The sequence below is a fragment of the Buteo buteo genome, chromosome 4 (assembly GCF_964188355.1).
Source record: "Buteo buteo chromosome 4, bButBut1.hap1.1, whole genome shotgun sequence".
Taxonomy (NCBI): Eukaryota; Metazoa; Chordata; class Aves; order Accipitriformes; family Accipitridae; genus Buteo; species Buteo buteo.
The window spans coordinates 3850725-3872390 of NC_134174.1; the positions used below are offsets into that span (position 1 = coordinate 3850725).

The window sequence follows — 21666 nt, forward strand, 5'->3', positions numbered from 1 at the left end:
TCAAAATGGTATATCACTATCTAACAAGAGCCCAATAAAAGACTTGCTTTTAGGGTGAAAATAGTGCTGTCAACATTTGCTGCCTGAATGTAACAAGCATTTTGTTCTCCTCCTGTTAAAGTGCAAATAATCCTAGCATTTTCTTTCAAAAGCAAGGGAAACATGCAAATCTGTTTATTTTCTATACACAGGAGAACAGTAAACTGAAAATCTACTCATGAATTATTTCCAATGAGTCATTTTCTTACAAAGTCAAAGTCTACTTTACCACTTTGGGACCTGTGGGAATGGGGAGGAGGGCTAAATACTATAGTCTCATTTGCTTAACCAAACCTTGCAGTTAATGTACTTGCTGAGAAGCAGAGCTCAGTGTCTTCTCCAGCCATAAGACAAACTCGGTATCTTTAAATCTGAAGTAGACACAGGTGTCAGCTTAAAGCCGCATGTTTTAAAGCTTCTGGCTATAAAGAAATGTAGTTTTAAAAAAGCAAAATGGCAGAATGCTAGCGATTTCATGGGAAAAAAAAATCAATTCTTTGAAAGCTCCAAGGACAACAAACGGTGCGTAGGTGTGTGTAGAGCAGCATCAGACAACATGCAGGCACCTTAATAAAGACGACTGTCAACAATACAAGCTGGTTCTTTCTTGGAAGCACTCAAGTAAATAAATGACTCCAGAGAATAAGAGCTTGGGTACTCTTCTCCCTCATTGGCATAACTAAATTAATGAGCAAACAATAACTCATAAACATCAATAATTTACTTCAAAAGTTCAGCAAAATTACTTGCTAAAAATTAAGCCTGATGAAAATAAGGAGGGCAGCCTAAATTCAAGATAAATTAGCTTCCTCGGATTTTGGTAACTGGAAGAAGAGAAAACAAGATGGGGACTAAATATACCCAATATGAGAAATATTCATAACTTCTGTAGTACACAATGCAACACAAATTTCAACTTCTGAGCTATATGCTAAAAATCAGGATATTTGCGACAGGAAAATGATGTGCTTATACATGCAGAAATCCTTTTTGGAAAAAAAAAAAGATCATTCTTCTCTATGTCATTGAAAGGGAAAAGGTACAAAATCAGTTCTTTATGGTTACATTACAATGCCTTTTGGGTGGTTCTAAAGGTTTCTGCTATACAGAACTATACCTATTGTATATAGCTCACATATATAGTGGTATGAACCAAACAGGACTGAAGCCTCGCTCCCTCCTCTTACTTTTTTTTGGCCCTCCCTGATAATTTAGTGCAAGAATGACAGGACAACAGGCCTCATCTTTCTAGTCAGCTCCTGCCAGGCAAAATAATCTCTGTCCCTCTACTCAAATTCTCTATCTTTGAGCATCCTAGCTGCTTTTCTGCATCTCAAATCGAGCAGATTATTTCTATTTTATGGCATCTTTCACTTGGTGAAAACTAGAGGGGAAAAAAATTCCTGTCTCCTTTCCTGGTTTAAAGGAAACTTTTTTCAGCCTTTTTTTTATTTTTGGTCTTTGCTAGAGTTTCAAAGGAGATATTTTTAGTTCTTATTTTGGTGAAAATTTTTTCTTTCGGAGGTGCTACGTGGTTTCACACATCAATTATTTGTATTGTACTGAAGACAGTGAGTGTCAAATGACAGGAAGGACAAAAGAGGTGGCATAAGTTTAACCTATATACTGTGGAGTTTTTACTTGGGTACGTAGGGCTAGTTAAGGATGCTAACCTGATACCACAGGACACTGAAGCTGGCCTTTCACCTACTTAACAATATATTTCTCATTTGTACCAAGGTGAAGAAATTAATATGTAGTTATATATACTCTTACCCATCCCTGAATCTTTCTTAGTGCCATCTGATATGATATCCACATGATCGCTGTCTACATCATAACTGAAGAAGTCATTCAAATAAGTCTTCGATCTCTGGCCACCAAACACATATAAGCAGCGATTTTTCTAGAATGGAAAAAAAAAGTTTGTCTTCACAAAGCTCAAGAAAGCATGTTGGCCAACTGTGACCATTAACAGAAACATTAATGAATCGGAGAGTAATAGATATGTTTCTTGTAAATTTAAAATCATGCCTTAACAATCAGGTCTGCCAGTTTTAATTTGGTAAGTATCTTTTACTGTCATCTCCACAAAGATTCACAGGGAACAATTATGCAGAACAGGGTATTATTCTCAAACTCAATAAAAACTTAAGAATTCTTGATTGGATTCTTGATCTTCTGGATTCTTGAATTTATGACTTCTCAGTTTCAAGAGCTAAACCATTAAGGACTCACAGCTTCTACACCCCAAAAAGCCTCTTACAAATGCAATTTTAAAGACTTCTTTTTCATGATCTATATGAAATGACAAACCTGGATCCAACAGTTTCAGCTCCAGAGTGACTAGGCAGATTTTACAGTTAACTATTGTAGCCCTGTCTGATCAAGCTATAACTTCAGAACATTAAAACAGCAATTCATTTTTCAAGTTTAATATAAAGAATTAACAGCCTCCATACCTAAAACCTATTAGGTCGTAACTTCACTGTTAAAAAAAACAACAACAAAAAAACCAAACCACCAAAAAAAAAACCCAAAACAGGAACAAAAGACAGACTGTAAGAGAAACCATCCAGGTACCAGCACATTACTAAACTCAGAACAGGCAAATGGCAAGCAGCAAGCCAAGAATAACAGGTTTATTACTTCTTTCAAGTTTGCCAAGTGGAAAGTCTGTAAGAGGCATTATTTTTCTTTCAAATCGTTGAGAAAACAGCAAAGGACCTAAACTTCCATGACCTGTGCTTACAGAAACCTGTATTCTTATGTTTACCACAGACACGTACTTGAAAAATCCTCAGGTAGCTGTGCAGAATTTTGTGTGGCAATGTTTTTCACCAGATTTTAGAGAGCCATTCAAAACAAGCATAAAATTGAAAGCTCTGAAAGCACAGTATTCACTATAAAAATTCTGATCTTTCATTTGAAAGGTAAAGAGAAATAAACTCAGTAAATTGTTCAAAACTGGCCAGTTTTGAATCGGTGGTATCAGTATACACTTGAATGCTACAATATTAATTGTAATTCTCTTCCCACTCCCAAGTCAGAGTTTAATGTCAGCAAAACTCTACAAACTCCACTTACGACCACTAAGAAGCTGCCATGTAAATTCAGTGCAGAACTGCCACTGCACCACACCTACCCACGCAAGCATTCCTGCTTGATAGTAATCCCCTCCGTACTGTGCTATTCCACTGAAAACACCTATGTGGAAAGCTAGTCTGGAAGATATATGACACTAACCATCCTCCCTTTACCACTCTCACCCCACAGTTCCCATGTTCTGCACTTAAGCAAACATGCGGTTGATGAGCACAACTGGAAGGGCAATGGAAGGTGGTTTTAAATACCCAATACTAAATAAAATACTATACACACCCTGCCCCCCACCCTTTTCCATCAGGCTCTGGATGCGCTGCCCATAACACCCATCTGTGCCCAGCTGTTAACAGCTGCTCAAGACAACAAGCAGCAGCTGAGTGCTCAGCACAAAGGAATGAGGCCTGTGCATCTCAATACACACCCAGTAAGCCCCTGCACTAGTTAAGTTTACCATTCCAGTAACTACATAGGGTATCTGCTAGACCAGAAACTTCTAAAGTTGCTCTACTAACTTGAAAAGAAAAGCTCTTTAGATCAAATTGAACCATAGCCTTTGGGTCTATTTGCCATTATTCAAATAAAATCAACTATTTAAAATTCACCTTGCTTTTTACTTGAAATTTTATTCAGTTGAAGTCATGAAAGCTCCAAGACTTGAATTAATACCACCTGCACTTACCAAAGAAGCATCAGAATGTCAGTGAATATAAAATCAAGTGAGACAACACACCACTTGGGAGATTAAAGAGCTTCAAACTTGCAAGAAAAATCAAAAACATATGTTTTCCTTAAAGTCAGGCTTCATAAATCAAAGTATGGTGTGGATACTTACAGAATGGAACAGCATACAGTGTCCTATTCGGGACTGGATATCCTCAGGTCCAGCATTACAGGAATCCTCTCTCAAAAGTTTCCATGTCTGACACTGGCAGTCAAAAGCAAACAATCCACTGAACTGCGGTTCACTGGCTCTGCTGTCATCAACGCTGCCATTGCAGGTCAGAATTCTGCCTCCAAAGGTATATATCATGTGTTTTTCAGAATCCATGCACATCTAAGTATGAGAGAAGTAGTTTTAAGCCAGCGCATTAAGACTTGAACACTCTAAGACTACAGATTAAACATCCCTCCTCTGCAAGTAATAGCTAGTAAGTTAGACAGTACTCTGCACATCTCCTGAACCTCTAGTAAACAGAAAAGAACACACGTCTTCATGGTTGACAGGTATTAATCTCAGAATATTAATTAATTTAAAATGCAAGTCTAATTTCAACTTATTTTTTAATAAGCAAAAAGAAAAGACTAAAGGTACCCTTCATCACCTAAAAAACTTGCCTCTAGCTGCTCATTTCAAGAAAAAACATTTAGAGTCTTTCACCAGAATTCGTAGCCAATTCTGCCAGAAAGTTAACAGAATATCACCTTTGACAATGGCATGTAAGAGAAAAATTCAAGATCACAGCTAATTTACTGACCACCACTTAATCAATCCAAAAATCAGCCTGTGATTTGTCACTCAGATTCCATCCCGAGCATACACTTACTGTTACCCCGTTACTTCAACATAAAGCAGGGACATAACCTAGCCAAGGATTTTTTATGAGACTGCAGCAGAAACATGTTTATCCCCAAAACCCGAATTCAGTTTATGGCACACAAGAGCTGCACCACAGTACAAATCAGACAAAACTCCCTGACTCCAGGTGATGTTTTCAGACACAGTAAAACGCAGAGGGTTACAAAACACCAGAGGGGGAAAAAAAAACAAACACAACCACCAAAACAGACAAGATTACAGTAAGATAGAGATGCTACTCAGCAAAGCCTACACAAAACAGTTCTAGTGCAGCATATTTTCATGAAGGTTAAACAAAAACCGCTATCACAGTAGGTACTGAGGGAGAGAAGAAGAGCAGCTGCAGATTGATAAAGAATTCAGGGAGGACATTCTTTCCTAAGAGACAGCAGGGAAAAAAAAAGAAACCATTTCAGAAGCAGGCAAACAAGGTACCCAGAGTAGCCTTGCCAGCTGACAATTTACTTTTGCCTTTTCCCCAACACCTGGGAGACTGGTATTCGTTATTAATAGAACAGAAAGACTGATTGGCTTTTGTTCTGCAGACAACACACATCTTTAAATTTTGGTGTCAGCAGAAACACATATTATGCTGGCAAACAACAGCTTTAGTTACAAAACAGCTAGTACCAATAAAAGCAGTTCTTGGGCTGCTTTAAGAATGAGTAGTGATGTGCTGTTTCTTGGCCATGCTTTATAAAAATCAATTAAGAACAAAATACCTTTTTCAAGTACACAAAAGCCATTAAACACACAACAGAAGTAAAAAAAAAAATATTCAGTTTGAACACATGGACAGGTGTGGCTTTTTAAAAGATTAGTAGCCACTCCTCTAAGGTGTTTCAATCTCTACAAAGCAAGCACATTCTACAAATTTTAAAAGATAACCAATTTTGAAAGAATCCTGATCCTGTTGGCCTCATTTCAGCAGCTTGCTTACAGTATTCTTCTGAAGGTACCACACACAGCTTTGCAAGTTGTTCCCCAAAGTCCTCTGAGTAACCAGATCTGCAAACCCAGCTCAATGAGACTGATTAAAACCAGATGAACTGTTACTTTGAGCTTTAATAAAATGTGTCTTACTAAAATGAATTCGTTTACGAAGGTTTTTATGACTGACTCAATTTGATTAGAATACCAGTAGTCAGTGGCATTGGACAACAATACTATTAGAATTTAACTGAATGCAGATCACAGCCTTCCTCATCACTCCTATGTTACCCCCAGTACAGCACTTCTAAATTGCAGGAAGCTATGATCAAATTGATTTGCAAACATTGAGAACTTGCACTAAGAGTATCGGTGTAGCTGACCTGATGATCAAACACCAGCTTTGGACCTCCATCCGCTGCAGTGTCTTCACTTAGTAACATCCATGTGTTTGTGTCAATGTCATAGCGATAGAAGTCACTTTTCAGAGATTTACTGTTCCTCACGGAGGAATCCAGATAGCGTCCCAGCGTGTAGATCTGCCTTCGTTGAATGTCAATGCACATCTTGTGACAAGATCTGGCACTAGGACCACTCTAATAAAGAAAATGACCAGAAAAATAAAGAGAATAATATATTTAATATCGCTCCAGGTAGGACACTGCACACTCATTAAGGGCAAATAAGTACTATCAGCAACTGGAAATCCTTTGAGAGTCAAGAAAATCCTGATTGTAATCAGACAAATACAGGATCAATATATAAGTATCTATATATCAGGACATTCTGTAATTTCTTTGTCCTTTAGAAAGACACCAGCAAAAAGCTTAACACGTTTTTTTACAACAAACTCATGACTTGAAGCCTTTTTGTAAGATTCCTTAGAAAACAGACTGTTTCCTCCAGAAGTGGTTCTCAGAGGCGTGTGAAAGCTACTTGATCTTTTAAAATAACAGAAGTTGATGCACATGAGAGGCAAATTAAGATACCACAGCCTATAAATAACTACATAGGAAGAAGATTAAGAAGTGCTCTATTACAAGAGCCTCTGTTTTATTAATAGGCTGTTTTCTAACAGATCATAACCAGACACTCCCACAAGCAATCATATCCCGTAATGGGTATTTGAAGGTAATAAAAGCACTCCCTGTCCTTCACAAATAGATACAGCCGTTCCAGTCTCCAACTACAAGAAAGTTTCCCATGGTAAGCAAAACTGCCATGAGTTATGATCGTCAAGAGAAACACAGAGGGCCCCTATCAAATTATGTGCTTATCCATCCAGGAGCGCTCAACTTAGATCACAGAGTAATTTATTCAGTGGCATTACAACGAAGCTACGCATTATTGGGCAGTATCCTTTCTGCTTCCCAAATCTAACTTTGAGAGCCTTTGCACACTCATCTTGAAGCATAAGTGATACTTCTTCCAAAATACTAGAAATCAAGATGTGCAAAGCCTATTTGCAAAAGATCAGACAAAAGAAAAAGTAAAAACTGGCATCACGCTTATAGATAAACTCTGTAGTTTATTTGGCCTTCGTTTGCATAATTTTGGCACTTTGTAAATGAGGATGCTAGAACAAGGCTTGCTAGCTAACTTTGAGAGTCTGGAAACCCACATGAAAACTGAAAAGACTTAAAGTGAAAAAAAGGTAAAATGTACAGAAGACTGAAGTATGAAAGAAAAAATCTATTAAAATCTGTTGAAAAATAAAGATTATGCCATTAAGCAAAGATGTAACATAAATCACCATTTATTAGACTTAAAGAAAAGTAGCCATGCCACACCAAATAATCAGCACAATATTTGCTCCAAGTGCTACCAAATACTGCCTTTACAGAAAACAAATCTTCATAATTGTACCATTTCATGTAAAAAAATATGCTGAAATTATTACTGAAACTTAAAATACACTGATGAAATATATTTCATTAAGTTGGATGAAATATGAAAGGAAGCTTCACATTTGTGTAGTCAAAACTTTACTACTCATGTTATAGAATTCAATTTCTTGATTAAAGAACAGTTGCAAGAAACTGCTTACAGTAATTCAAACAACAATCTGAAAAGGTGAACTGAATTGTTCATATTTTGTAAATATGAAGCATTATGTCAGCAATCAGTACAGCTTTGAGGATTAGTTACTTCATGGTAATTAAGATAATTTTCTTTTCTGAAAAAAATACTCATAGCACAAGACACTAGCATAAAATCCTGAAATGCAGCAAAAGTTCATTCATTGCCTTTGGTCACAAGGAAAAGTTGACAGAGAAGGCAGCAACATACTTTATCTTGTTCCTAGAAAATATAAATCAGTATCTTCCAAAGGACCCTGTTCCAAACACAAAGGGCAGTTTCTCTGCATGAAAAGTACCGATTTGAGTATTCACAAAGGTTGCTCCTGATTCACAAGAAAGTAAGCCCAGTAGAGAACATCCATCTCTAGTTATGCAGCTGGGACACTTAAGGATATGCCACTGTTCCCCTGCCAAAGAGCACATAGTTGCCTTGGGACAGCTGCCTTGTAGATGAAGCATTAAGACCCACCTGTGCTTCCTGACTCTCCCCTCTTTGTCAGGTCATTGCAGTTTTTTAATTGAATGAACCTGCTGATTTAAGTATCTTCCCCCACTCCCTCACCTCTATATGCTCTATGGGCTAAAGTAAATCCTACTAAATTTGCTCAGATAACATCTTTGGCACTTTCAGGAATAAATCTCAAATTTATCGATCTCCAGACCTGCCTTGCCTTGAAGAAAAGCTGCACCTTCAACTGAAATTTGTTTAAGTACAGACATAAGTCTAAGACACTTAGAACCTACAATACCAGTTGCAAGCCATTGGCACCAACAGCACCAGTACTAGACTGGCTAAGTATACAACAGACAAATTTCAACTCCTAAGACTATGTTAAAATAAGAAAGGATTCAGGAAAAATATCTTCATTCTTGAGATATGCATTGGTCACATCTCATACAGTAATATCCGCCTTTTTAAAGAGCTACTAAAGGTTTTAAGTTTCACCATTTCATGTATACAGGCACAGACACTTCACCACCTCAAGTTCACTTAAGAACTTTGATTTCACCAGCTTGCAGAGCCTGCCATAGCATGAACTATCTCTTGTAATAAAGAAAACTTCATCCAATTCGTAATCTTTTCTCAAAGAAAACTGGAGTTATTCCTGCATATCACTTAGAAGATCACATGGAACCTGCCAAAAGCTTCCAATTTAGACTACATGTTTACCAATATGAGTAAATAACTCCATTAAACAGTGGTACACATTGGTTTGACATTTGAGGCAGAAGAGGGGAAAGGCCTAAATCTGTCTTCACTTGAAAACTACTCAATTTGACCATGGAAATCCTTGTAATATGTATATACTTCAAAAGGGGACACAAAGTCCATTTAAAAAGACAGATATGGGCAGACACTGAAAATGAATAAAACACTTCAAGGCACATGTGGTTAAGTGAATCAAGAGCCCGTGGGCGGTTGCAAATGTTCATTCAAAGACGTGTACATCATGCGGTTACAATACCAAGCCTGTTGTTCAGACAAAGGACACACTGCCACAACTTGTCACGGAGAACGTGACCCACCAAATTCAAATGGGAAAGAGTTTGTTGATTCCAGAAGCGTTCAGAGAACTTGACCCCTTATAAGCAACAAGTGAGAAAAATTGACCATGATAGACATGACTCTCTTGAACCTACAGTTGAAGAGATTCAAGTATGGTTAGAGAGCAGGAGAACAACCTTTTGTCCCCTCCTCCCAGGATGTAGGTTGGTTGATGACCCATGAGTTGACATCCCAAGGTGAGTGGATCTTACTAGAGATCTCTATACCCTTATTCAACTTTGGGCCTTATCACCAAAGATAAACTGCAGACACACAAAGAGTATCTATTGTACTTGCTACTCCTCTAAACCTACTACCTGCCATTCCCAAACATATTTGCAGCTAATAAAGACAGTTCCACCCGCACACTGATAACCACAAAAGGTTAAACAAGCCCAAGCCTCCTCAAGCAGAGCAGAAGGCAAATAACAGTTTTGACCAGTTTCCTTTTATCTACTTCTGTGGTTATCTGAACTCATAACAAATCAATGCAAGACTTCTTGTTAAATGCTTGTTCTTTAGATCTAGTTTCATCAAACTGTCTTCAAAGTTGTTCGCACGTGGGATCTAAGTTTTTGCAGGTGAAGCTTCAAGAACTGATTTACTGATTTAGTAGAGGTATTACTTCCCAAACAGAGTGCATTTTAGTGAAAACAGACTCTAGTAAGTCACGTCCAGCAACAGTGCCCAAACGATCTGAACAAATGCCAGCTTTGGGGACTCTTTCCAATTCTCATCAGGAAGCTCCTGGCTCACACACTTCAGAAAACACACGTGAAAGAAGCTTGTGACTAAGCTAAGTTCTTATTCAGATGGTAAGCAATGTGTTATGCTGCTTTGGCCAGTCCCTCTGCTTATGCCAAGGCTGCGATGGCAATAGTAAAGCATTAGCATATCACATTTCTAACCTACAGGATACCAAACAATACCAAAGATTACTAAGCATAGGCACCATTTGGTTTCTGTGGAACCTAGTAAGTGCCCACATGGAGCTAAGACTAGCCCGAACAGAATGGCTCTCTGCCACCCAGCACCACCGTACAATTAGCACAGCATAACAACAGCTAAAACAGATTAAACAGTGTGTGCCATGGCCCTGTTTGAAAGTGCTACAAAATACCAAGCTTCTATGCCCTACTCTAATATCCTTCCTCAAACAGGTTGGTCTTGATGCAACTCTTCCAGTTTCTAAAATACAGATAAATGCCCTGATGAGGTGGGATGATAGGGAAAGGGAGAGATTATGTACAGCTAGGAGTACCTAAGACAGGCTTTCAATCCTTTAAGCGCCCAGGAGCGACCAAGGCCAAATAGGATTTTTTGGTTTCGTCAGTGCTACATGAAATTCAATTGTGCAATGCCAAGTGAATACACAGTATACTTTATGAAAAGCCTTCTCAACATGCTAAGCCACTTTATAAAATCTAATTAGAGCTTTCTTCATTTAACTTGCAAATGCTGAAAGCAATTATCCCACTTAAGGACTAACTTACAAAACGTTTTCAAAAAGCAACACAACAGCACCAAGAGACAACACTGCCTCCTTAGAATAATTGATTTGTTCCTATACAGGAGAGAAAGGATTGGGACTCAACTCCTTAGGGTAGGGTCTCCTCAAATAACTATTTATGCCTGAATCAGCATGCATCATCTTAGCAACAGCATCCTGGCATGCTCTGCTAAGGCGCAAACATGATAGCTTTCATTTTTTTGTTTTGTTTTTAAATAAATGTCCTACGAACCTGCTTTAATGTGAACAGGACTGCAGGAAGACAGTTCCACTCCCCATCCCACCCCCAAACAAAAACTGGGGGAGTTTGGCTTCTTTTGGTTATCACAACCTTCTGCAAATAAAGGGTTTTCAGCTGCAAGAAAATCTGTTTTATTCAGACTGATCCAGATGAAAAACCTCAGGAGCAAGCCTGGACCCTGTTCAAGAGTCAGGGAAATAAAAACAAAGAACAGCTGACTAATTCTCCCTTCTTGGTGCTGTAAAAGACTGAATGGAATGTGAACACTGCCTCCAGTATAAAGTTCAAAAATAAGCGTCATGAGGTAAATGCTCTTGTCCTAAAGCAAACTAGGACGAGGACATAAAAAGACACAAACAACCTACTTTGTTTCCAGTGCTGAGATCAGGCTGTCATGCAACAAATAGTCCCTCCTGCCTACACACAACTGCAGAGATTAATTGCTCTCATTTCCCAGTTTCAGAGTATAATTCATTTCCTCCTCCACCCCACCCCCCCAAAAAAAAGGAAAAGTTCTCCACAATCTCGAAAATGAAAGGAAATGCATATTATTCTTAGTATTCATTCAAGTCCATACTCTTTTTAAAATTAGAGCTTGTTAGTGCTTTATCAATGCCACTCTTCAGCTAATGCATACTCTCAAAATGTTTAATCTAAGCTGTAGCTCAAAATTATTTGCTTTACTCTAGATGAGTACTAAATTCAGCAAGAGAAAAAAACTACAGCCATACACAAAATAAAACACTTTCATCCCATACCAGTTGCTTACAGAAAGCATTTTAAGTTCTCATAACCTAAGGGTGCCAGAAACCTAACAAGAGTTGAATCTGTAGGGTTTTACAATAGCGTAGGGCATTTGTATTGCCTGTCAGCCCAAAACACAAAGCAAAATGAGCAGAGGCTGGTGTATTGGTTTGCTTCTAATGTCCACGCAGTCACCAACCATGTGCCAGGAGCGCCAAGTCACGAGAGGGAACAGGGTCTTGCACGTTCAGGCACAAAACCAGAGCATCAGACAGCACTCGTGGCCAGAGCAGCCCAGCACAGGCACATGGGTAGGGCTGTGCACCGTCTATAATGGTTTCTTAAGTGTGCAAGACCCTCCCATGAACAGCATATCCCAGCTACTTTTTCCTACCCTGTATGATGGCAGAAGTCAGTGCTACACGTGTCATCTGGTGTCAAGACTTGACAGCTCTAGCACTAGACTTAAAAACCTTTAAACGTCACATGGGGTAGATACAGCAAAAGATTAAACTGGGATCTCAAATGTTTCTAGGAGCACAAGATGTGAGTCTAGCTCCACAAAACATATTCTCGATGCTGAATGTAGACTCCATTCATTCAGTTACTCTGCAAGTTTGCCTTAAGTAGAAGCTTAAAGCAGCATATGAAGCTAACAGTTACACTAGGTCAGCAGCCACGCATCTCCACTCTAGGATATTCTTGCCACTACTTATGGAAGATAACAGATATTCCAACTTACTTTTACAGCTGCTGTACCAGCTATACAGAATATTCTTTGAGAGTATACAAGTTAAATATGTTCTGCCAATAAATATTTTGGGAAGCCTATTAAATAGATCAGAACCTGCCTAACAGTCATGACGCTTAAAACTCCCCAGGATGAATAGTGGAAAGCCATAGGTCTACTCCATTTTTCACACAAAGAGTTAAAAGTCTTATGACAAATACTAGATTTGGATATCAAAACGTTTCTGACAAGTATTTGCAAATAATTAACTATTAATAAGTCTAGCCACAGCTAAGACAAGGAAGATATCCTTCGGTCAGGCAGCTGACATAGCATTTGAGCTATAGCTAATCTGCTTACAAGTGCCCTCCTATAGCAATGCAACTAAATAGATTTAGTTGCAAAGTCCTTTCTGGGCATCTGACTCAGACATGATGGAGCAGATTAAAGTCAGAGGCAGCTTTTAGCACACAGTTTTGATTCAGCTCTTTAAGGTGGGAAAACAAAACAAACAAAAAAAAAACAGGATGAAGGGGTTTTGTTTTTTTTTCTTCCTAAAAGCATACACACATTTGGGATAGTCCTAATTTCTCACTGTTGATACTTCATGGCCTCAAGCTGAGCCTTCCACAAAGAGACTTTTTCTGCTTACACTAGAAGTAAAAAATAAATGGCCCGGTGTTCTATTTTTGAAAAACAGTTCAATGAGCTTATAAGTCAAATGATTAAGCTCAGAGATCATACGACATGATCCTTATGATCACAGTGGACTGGATTTGATGACCCATGAGGGACCCATCCTTTCCAGTCCTACATAAGACTTTACTCAGACTGTTTGCTCCATCCTTCAGGGATCAGTGCAGGTTCAGCACAGCACAGACTCAGTGCAGCACATGAGCATTGCTATGAAAACGAAGAGATGCTTAATGTTCTGTTCCCATGATACTGCCTGTTAAAAATTAGTCTCTCAGCAGGCCTGCTTGCAGAAACAACTAATTCCAGAGTATTTTCATAAAGGAGTGAACTAGCACATGATCTATTGGCTTCTGATGAACCCTGATTAACGCATCTCTGAAGAAATAAAGTGTGCCCTATGAATTCACTCACAAACTTTCCAAAGCACTGATATTCCGCTTTTGACAGCTGTGTTGCATGAGTTTACCTACAGTGCAGAAACAGCTTTGGCAACCGATGCCTGCTTTACTGCCAGTGCAGCGGAGCCACATGCCTGGGTCATTTCTGAGCTATGTGCTCTTACTTGGCTTGCTCTCACACCAAGGTACCATCAAGGCCTTCCAGCAATGCGTAACACTTGTGGATCTCATGTTGCAGTAAACCAAGGCATCCTATGACGAAGAGAATTTCTAGGCAAGCAAGTGGAATAGTGGAAAAGGGAAAAAAAAACCTCACAGAGCTTCAAGCATGCAAACAGTGTGAAATAATTCTTTCATTTACGTGAAGCAGGTTGCAGGAACACGTACGAAGGTCTTGTCTAGGCTTTAGTTTACAAAAATAAGTCACCCAGCCTACGTGATTCAGCTTACAAACGCAAACGAGAGAAGCACTGAAGTAATACCCTAGTACAAGACAACCTTGAGGCAAAAGGATAGCAATACTGCACTATTTCTAACAAAAGACACAATTTACCTGCAAACTGATGGCTACTCACACTGATACTACAGGAACAAAAACGTAGCTTCTTAAATTTTAACGAGTAAATTGTTGCTTTGGTACACATCAACTGCTCAGCTTTGCTTTCAGTAACACTGATGAAATATAACAGATGACCCACCACAGAACCAGAGCTTTCACCAGCTCTGAGAGATGGGCCCTCAGGACAACATCCCTCGTGTGCCGAATTTAACTAACCCCGTTAACAATTGCAGGATGTTGAATGAGGTCATTTTTGCATGCATCATAAGTTCACACTGTCCTCTCATTACCAGTAACAATGGCTAGCGAAGATCCAGCCAAGAGAGATTTTTCCATAGATGCAAACTATTCGGCTTAGTTACAGTCACACTTGCAGACCAACAGGCTAGCAGGCTGAAAAAACTAGTCATTTATGGACTGTTTAGCCACAAAGATGAGGATGCAGCAAGGCTAGAATTTTTGAAGGGGTTTTTTTTTTCCCTAACTAATTGTCCTTGAAAAGCTGGTGATAAACAAACATGAAATTACAAGTCTAAATACTTTGACAGCCACAGGCTCTCAGATGTTTCTGAGAAAGTGAAGACAGTCTTAAACAGATGACAAAGGAGTAGTTTGTACCCAGAGGTGTTAGAAAGTCATAAAAGTGGCTGTATAATTTTTCCCCTCAGGCTAACCCCACGGCTATGAGATTGCCATCTCAGGTATACAGATACTAAGCACAGTTTAACGCAGGCTTCCTCTGTTAGCTATTACAGCAACATGGCAAGAGAAAAATATAGAAATATATCAGAATAGAATATTTTCGGCATTGAAAAAAACAGAACTGTGGAGACAGCCATGCCTTCTTTTGAACTACTGACAGATAAGGAAGGATGTAGATTGTGAATTTTTTTGTTTATATCACCTTTCAGCTATTCTCAGAACATAATTTAGTTACCCAGCTGCAGGAATCGCACCAGTTACCACTGGAAGTGCAGCTCACAGGTAGTCTCTGCTGTGTCACAGCCTCAGAAACAAGGCATCTTCAACTTTGCAATAATCCACACAGGAAAATCAGCCAAGAAACAGTGCAAGTATTTGCACTGGAAGTCTGTGAAGCACTGTGCATATATTAAGAAGACTAAGTATAATGCATGGCAGCAAGCATATGTGGACAAGCTTTTAAAGGCAGAGCACTGAAAACAAAGCATGCATGGGGCAATGCAAGGACTAGGACCCAACAGTTCCTGAATCCAAGTATCAATAAAGTCTCCATCACATACAAGCCCTGGAAAATTCATGGACTAAGTCTTATTAAACATACAAAGTTCTTTCAGGTCTGAGAACTCAACATATCAATGCACTATCCATTCTGCCAGTATATGCTCTTGAGACAGTCTAGAAAGCTTAAGTCCTAATTACCTCCAAAACCCAGTGGCTGAAATACATCATTAGCAGCAAGGTCCACAAAAACTTACTACATTTTCAAGCATGTAATTATCCAGACAATTCAGCTAAGAATTTGTCTATGATACTACTTGAGAATGCTTCCCCTATGTTACCGTATTGGGATAACCAATATTTCTTCAGGGATTTCTGTATTTGTACAGCTTGAGGAAAGTTAATATAACAGAAGTCTTTCACAGTCTAGCTGAAATAAGAGACTACTCTACTTCCAAGGCAAAGTTGATTGGTGTGTGAAACTACTTTCACCTTGCTGGCAAAAGAATAAGCTTTCCTCCCATCTTCTACCCCCACATACTCTCCTTTTTCTTTAAAATCCTTCTTCCCCATCCATTCAGTGGGAAATGCAGGGTTCCAGCGATTCCAGCTGGCTCGCCTCTCAGGTGTGTATTTCTGTATCTTTAAAACCCAAAAGGATATAAATCAGCATTCCTTATAACAATATCCATCACATTGCTAAATCCTTACCTGAAAATTCTGTAATACTTTAAGCAGTTGAATAACATGTCATCTTCCCTCAGATGCATTCACAGCCACCCTAGCGTGTCTCTATACTGCCTCATCTGCAGTTTACAGGGAACTGGATGATGCAACAACTTCCTAATAAAGTCATATAAGTAAAATAAAGCTACATTCCAAATCAGAAATCAGAGCAGTAAACTCATCATAAGCTAGAGTTGAAGTGGTGATTTTTATCAGAACAGAAACGCCACAAACCCACTATGCATGATGCATTACTTATAGGTGTAAAAGTGGTTTACAAGCTGCACCCTTTGCAACTGAAGGCTTTGTGATGGTTTGGAAATCCACATATAATCTGAAGACTGGCACACACGAGCTCCAGGACTGCCAAAGTTTTGCAGCCTTCAGAACACTGTGCATAATGCATTTATTTAAGTACTCCCTTCTCTACAAGACTGACTTCAACATCAATGTGTGGAGGAAAGGGACTTCCACACATTGAAACATCTGGTGTTTGGAATAACTAAAGTTTGGCTGGTTTTCTGCACTTTTTTATGCTGGAAGCAAGAACTACAGGCACCTAGTGATGGAACTGAATAAGTTAACACCCAGAGCTGTTTTAAAATATGAATGATCTTTTCTTTAAAAAAATGTCAAGGTTAAAAAAGACAAATAAACAAGGGTTAAAAGGACAAAGGTCCTTAGGCACACAAGGTAGCATAAGCAAATAAGAAGTTACCTTTAAAAGCTGAAGATCTTTTCCAAAAAGTTTACTTTTTAAAAAAAAAATCTCTTCCCTCAACAGGGTCTTTTTGTTTTAGGCTGCCTATGTGGAAATCACTGGAGAAGTCAGTCAGGCGTATCAGAAAGTCTAACATTTTGGAGAAAGCAGAGTGGCTAGTGATGCTACTAAGCAGGGAGGAAAATAAAACATTAGCATGCGATATTTAGGATCGGCCTAGAACACTTTTCATTTGGTTCACTTCAGCATCTGCCTTCTTTGTCCCTACTTTTGTAGGCATTTACACTATTTAGGAAGCTGGCTCAGAGGTGTATCTGCAGTATCCAAGTTTCTATTGCAGGCTTTTGGGGACAGCTGCTTTCTCCCTATGTGCTTTTGTGGCACCAGGCATCTTGTACAACTGAGCATCTGTATAACTGGAACTACTCAGAAGTAAGACATGGCAGATTCAGTATATTAGATCAAGTCCATAAACATCACAGTATTTGAAACAAAAAAAACCCTCAAGTTACTTGAAGTGTCTTCCAAAGCGTATCACCATCTGTGGGAAGAAGTCAATATTTGAGAGTAGTTCAGTTCCTACACTTAAAGCTTTACATAGATAAGCTTACATATTTCTGCATTACACCAGGAAAAAAAAAAACAAAACAAACCAACCCAAACATCAGTCATAGGTGTCACAAATGCTTACAAATACATAAAATGATTATGGGGTAATACGATGTTGGAAGCTTTGGGTAAATTCATCCATGTCAACAAACATAAAGAAAAGCATGTAGACACCGTAGAAAACTTAACTCAAAATACAGTAGCAGATGAAATTCACCCTGGCTCTCACTATTATGAGATCTTTCTACACTTGTCAGCTTTCACTTTCAGTATCCAGGAAAAGCACTTGGTGTTAGCAGCAAACTGTCACCTAACAATACACCGATTTTCTATATCGTTTTGAATCTACTGAACAGTAGGCACTTGTTGACCTACGCTTTCCTTCATTGTGAAAAACAATTTAGCCTCTCAACCAGTTAACCCATGACAAAGACCTTCACTTGTACCTTTGGCAAGAAACACTTAAAAAGTTTTTGAGAAACACCGTGTCAACTAAACCTAACCCGTTTATACAATTTCCACGACCTTCACAGAGCTGATATGTGAGCAGGATTTTCCTCTAAAAAAAAGCCAGAATGAGGATAAGTCAACATACCATATTTACAAATATGCACCACAGAAGCTACCAAGTTGTGTAGTAACACACTGTTTGAAGGAGATCCTGTAACTCTTCTCATGTCTCTAGGAAATACTGAAACAAGGCACAAGAATACTAGTGATATACCAAATATGCCAACTATCACGATTCTTTATTCTCCTTTATCAAATCTCCAGAAGCATCAACATCCCTCAGCATTTTGATCCTATTTTAAAATCCACATAACTATCAATTTATATCAAGAGAAGTCTTTCCTACAGTTCACTTAAACTGTCCTCCTGTACTGAATTTCACTAAATTGGCCTTCAAAAGAGAAAGTTGCTGCTTGGAAACCAGAAATATTAGACATCAAAACACACACATTAAGTTTCTCTATTAATTGACACTGGCCTATGATCAAAATGCCGAAGGAATGACAAGGTTTGTTTTTTCAAAACTATTTATTCCCAAACACTGGAGAGGTCTACCCATCTACAACCAGTAATAAACCCCTGGAGACAATGGCATTTGTCAGAACATTCCACTTTGTTCAGGGTAAAAACCCTTAAGGCTCTTAGACTAAACATGTTTTGGCTATGCCTCATGCCAACTGATCCGTAGAGCTGTTGCGTGTTTGAGCACTCCGAGGGGAGACACAAGGACCGAAGTTGTGGGTACAGTTGAGAGGTCAGGAGCTGCTCCACGGTGCATCTCCTCGGAAGGACACAGGCTTGGAGGAGGAGGATTTGACAAGGACTGCAGGAGCCTTGCCGGATCCATACACTGAAGGGATGGTCAGGAAGTTCTAATTCAGGTCTGATTGTCTATCAGCAGCTGTGGTACGTACGCTGGAAGTTCAGCCCAACACTGCAAGCAGGTCCTGTAGACCCCCTTTTTAAGACTGTAAGTGATCAGCTACTCCAGCAGTGCTGTGAGCATTTTTTCCTGACGTAAAAAGGGCTATGGAAAATTAGCTTTGGTAGTCTAACTGTTAAAAATCACAAATGCGACTTCAGGTGACAAAGAGCCATTTTTCCAGCTCACTGGCAAATTTTGAAAAACAGCAGCAGCAGAGTTTACTGAAAAGGTCACACTGCATTGCAACAGAAGCTACCAGTACCTTTATCCCAAAAGTGTTACTGCGTGTTACCCCTACAATAACACTGGGTAAGATGCAACTTTTATCATATTCTTTTCTTATTCAAGCTTAATTATTGAGTGGCTAATTTAACCACTGTCACCAATTAATTAAAACAAAAGAGCTAGAAGCAGAACCAGGACAAAACAACACAAAAGCAAGACTAAGTCCTACTGGAATCTACTCTGAATATTTTTTAAAATTCCATGTCAACAGACATTTCCTTTTAGCAAATTGTTTGTGAACAGTTGATGTCCCTATTAGAGAAACATCTGGAATCTTTGTTTTTTAATTTACTTCTCAACATTTGGGACTGACCTTTTCATTTCTAAATCAGGTTTTATCCAGATTGCTTTAGAAAAAAAAAAAATATAAAAACAAACAAAAAAAAAACCCAAATCCAAACCACTACTGGTTTGCAAGTACAGAAGCCGCCAGTTCACTGTACCTCCGTAAGTCACCAAAACCCTGAATTATGCCTCGGCAGGCCTTCTTCTGAACTCCTCTGCGGCCTATATCCACACAGTCCTTCTAGAACTCCATTTCTAAAGCCACACACATTTCTTCGCACTTTTCTCTATTAAGTACATCTCTTCTTCAAAATTCCCCATACATGCATCTCATTCTCAATTTTTTTTAAATTCCCCTATCTTGCATCCTCTCAGCCCAAGACCCTTCTCCACTTCCATTTGAATTTCCTGACCTTCCATTGCACCCTGTATTTTTTTACCTCCAAAACCCCTTTACAGCCACTTTATTGTATCAACTCACAACTCTTCTACTGTGTCTCCTCTGCAGCCCTCTTTTGCACATCCTTTCTTTCTCCCATCCCAGCATTACCCGGCTAGAGTCAGGCACGAGGAACTTGAAGAGAAAACATACGCTGCTTCTGGCACCACTGACGCCTTGCATCCCAGCCAGGCCTCCCAAGCTTTACAGAAGCTCAACTGGATGCGGCAGGATCCCAGCAAGAAAGGAAATTAATCCCTTAAACACCAGAACTACGCACACTCGTTTGTGCGGGAAGAAAACACGGTAACCCCTTTATGACAGGAAGGCCCTATTTCACTGCATCCTGAGCTAGACAAACATACACACTAAGCAGCTACAAAGCCAGAAGAAAAGTGAAAGAAGAGACAATTAAAATTGTTGTGCCTTCTTTTCTATCACTGCTCTTCACTTTCCCAACCTCCTTATAAAGGGAGGCAAAGGAAAGGAAGGTCTAGCTGTTTACCATACAGTCAGTAAAAGAGAGGAGTCCCAATTCCCCCTTGGTGTTATGTCACACCCCCCCCTCCTTATCTTAAGGAGGTTACCTATTGGTATACAGCGAGAAAAATAGTAAAACCCATGGTTCAAGACAAACAGAAGCAACACAAGCCCAGCCTACAGGACTGGACACTGAAAGACTATCCAGCTTCAGCATCGTATCAGTAAACAAATGAGTAGCCATGAACAGTGATGAAAGGACTAACAGTAAAAAAACCACAACTTACAGTAAGAATAAACAACTTATAAGGATACAAAATGTAAGGACGATTTTATTTTTATACCTCTCCATTATGATAGAAACCAGAAAATCATGTTCAGTTTTGTTATTGCCCATTTTGTAAAGGATGTTAGAAACAGTAAGTGCATGACACACAAAGATTTGAAGACTACGGGAAGTGGCTTACTGAGAGATTTTTTTCAGCTCAGGCTATTTGTCCTACTTGATTACAACCTCTAAACACCTTTGCCAGGAAAAAAAGGCAATATTAAAGTGTTATTTAATCTAGTATGGAAGCTCACAAAACTGGCTATGACAAGAAACTGGAAAAATACAAATGGGAAATAAGACATTTTTATACTTTTTTCAAACAATTGAGGAAATCAACACCTAAATTCATAAAAAAAGTGGTGGAATCTCAAACTTTCATACCTTCAAGAAAAGGCTGCATGAATTTCCTTAAGTTATGCTCTGACAAACAAGTAACAAACTCAAAACACAATAACCACATGGAACTTTAACCTTACACAGTATACAGTAGAACGAATTACACAAGCCAAAGGTCTTGGACTTTTTTTTGTTACGTCCTATAACCCAAGCTACATTCATTTCAAAGGTTTCATACGTCAAATAGTGAGCAAAACAAGCCAAGGAAAATGGCTCAAATGAATACCACAAAAGCTCTCGGGATTGTGTGGCCTCTGGCAGTTACCCCTCTCCTCTAGATTTCTGTCTGTTAGTTGTCTATTTCTACTCATTTTTGACAGAAACTAAAGAATAAACAATTTGTTTCTGAAGCTCAATACCAGCATCAGGCTTAGAATGTTCGTTAGCAAGTCTAGTTGTTCAGTCCTATCAAATTATTTCACTCGTGTTTTACTCACTGAACTGATTTTTGGCCAATCAATCTGCTCTTGAGAAATAAACCTTTCCCCTACAGTAATCTTAGCACTTCAGATTTACGTCCCTCTCACGTTTTCCCAATGAAAGCATTTCAAAAGCCTTCAGAAATTGAAGGTCCAAATTTTGTGGCTCTCACTGCACACTACAC

The 21666-nt window shown here is 38.9% G+C and overlaps 1 protein-coding gene across 5 annotated transcripts in view; it reads right to left on the reverse strand.

The window, feature by feature from the left end:
• MKLN1 (muskelin 1) overlaps positions 1-21666 on the reverse strand; it is a 106193-nt gene that overhangs the window by 32998 nt on the left and 51529 nt on the right. For all 5 annotated transcript variants that reach the window (XR_012649983.1, XM_075024597.1, XM_075024599.1 and 2 more), the window contains 3 exons: positions 6034-6246; positions 3977-4198; positions 1816-1945 (listed from right to left, as the gene is read on the reverse strand). Coding sequence is in view for 4 of the 5 variants with exons in the window: in XM_075024597.1 (XP_074880698.1) it covers positions 1816-1945; positions 3977-4198; positions 6034-6246 (565 nt within the window). In the remaining variant the exon portion in view is untranslated. The remainder of the gene's footprint in view (positions 1-1815; positions 1946-3976; positions 4199-6033; positions 6247-21666) is intronic.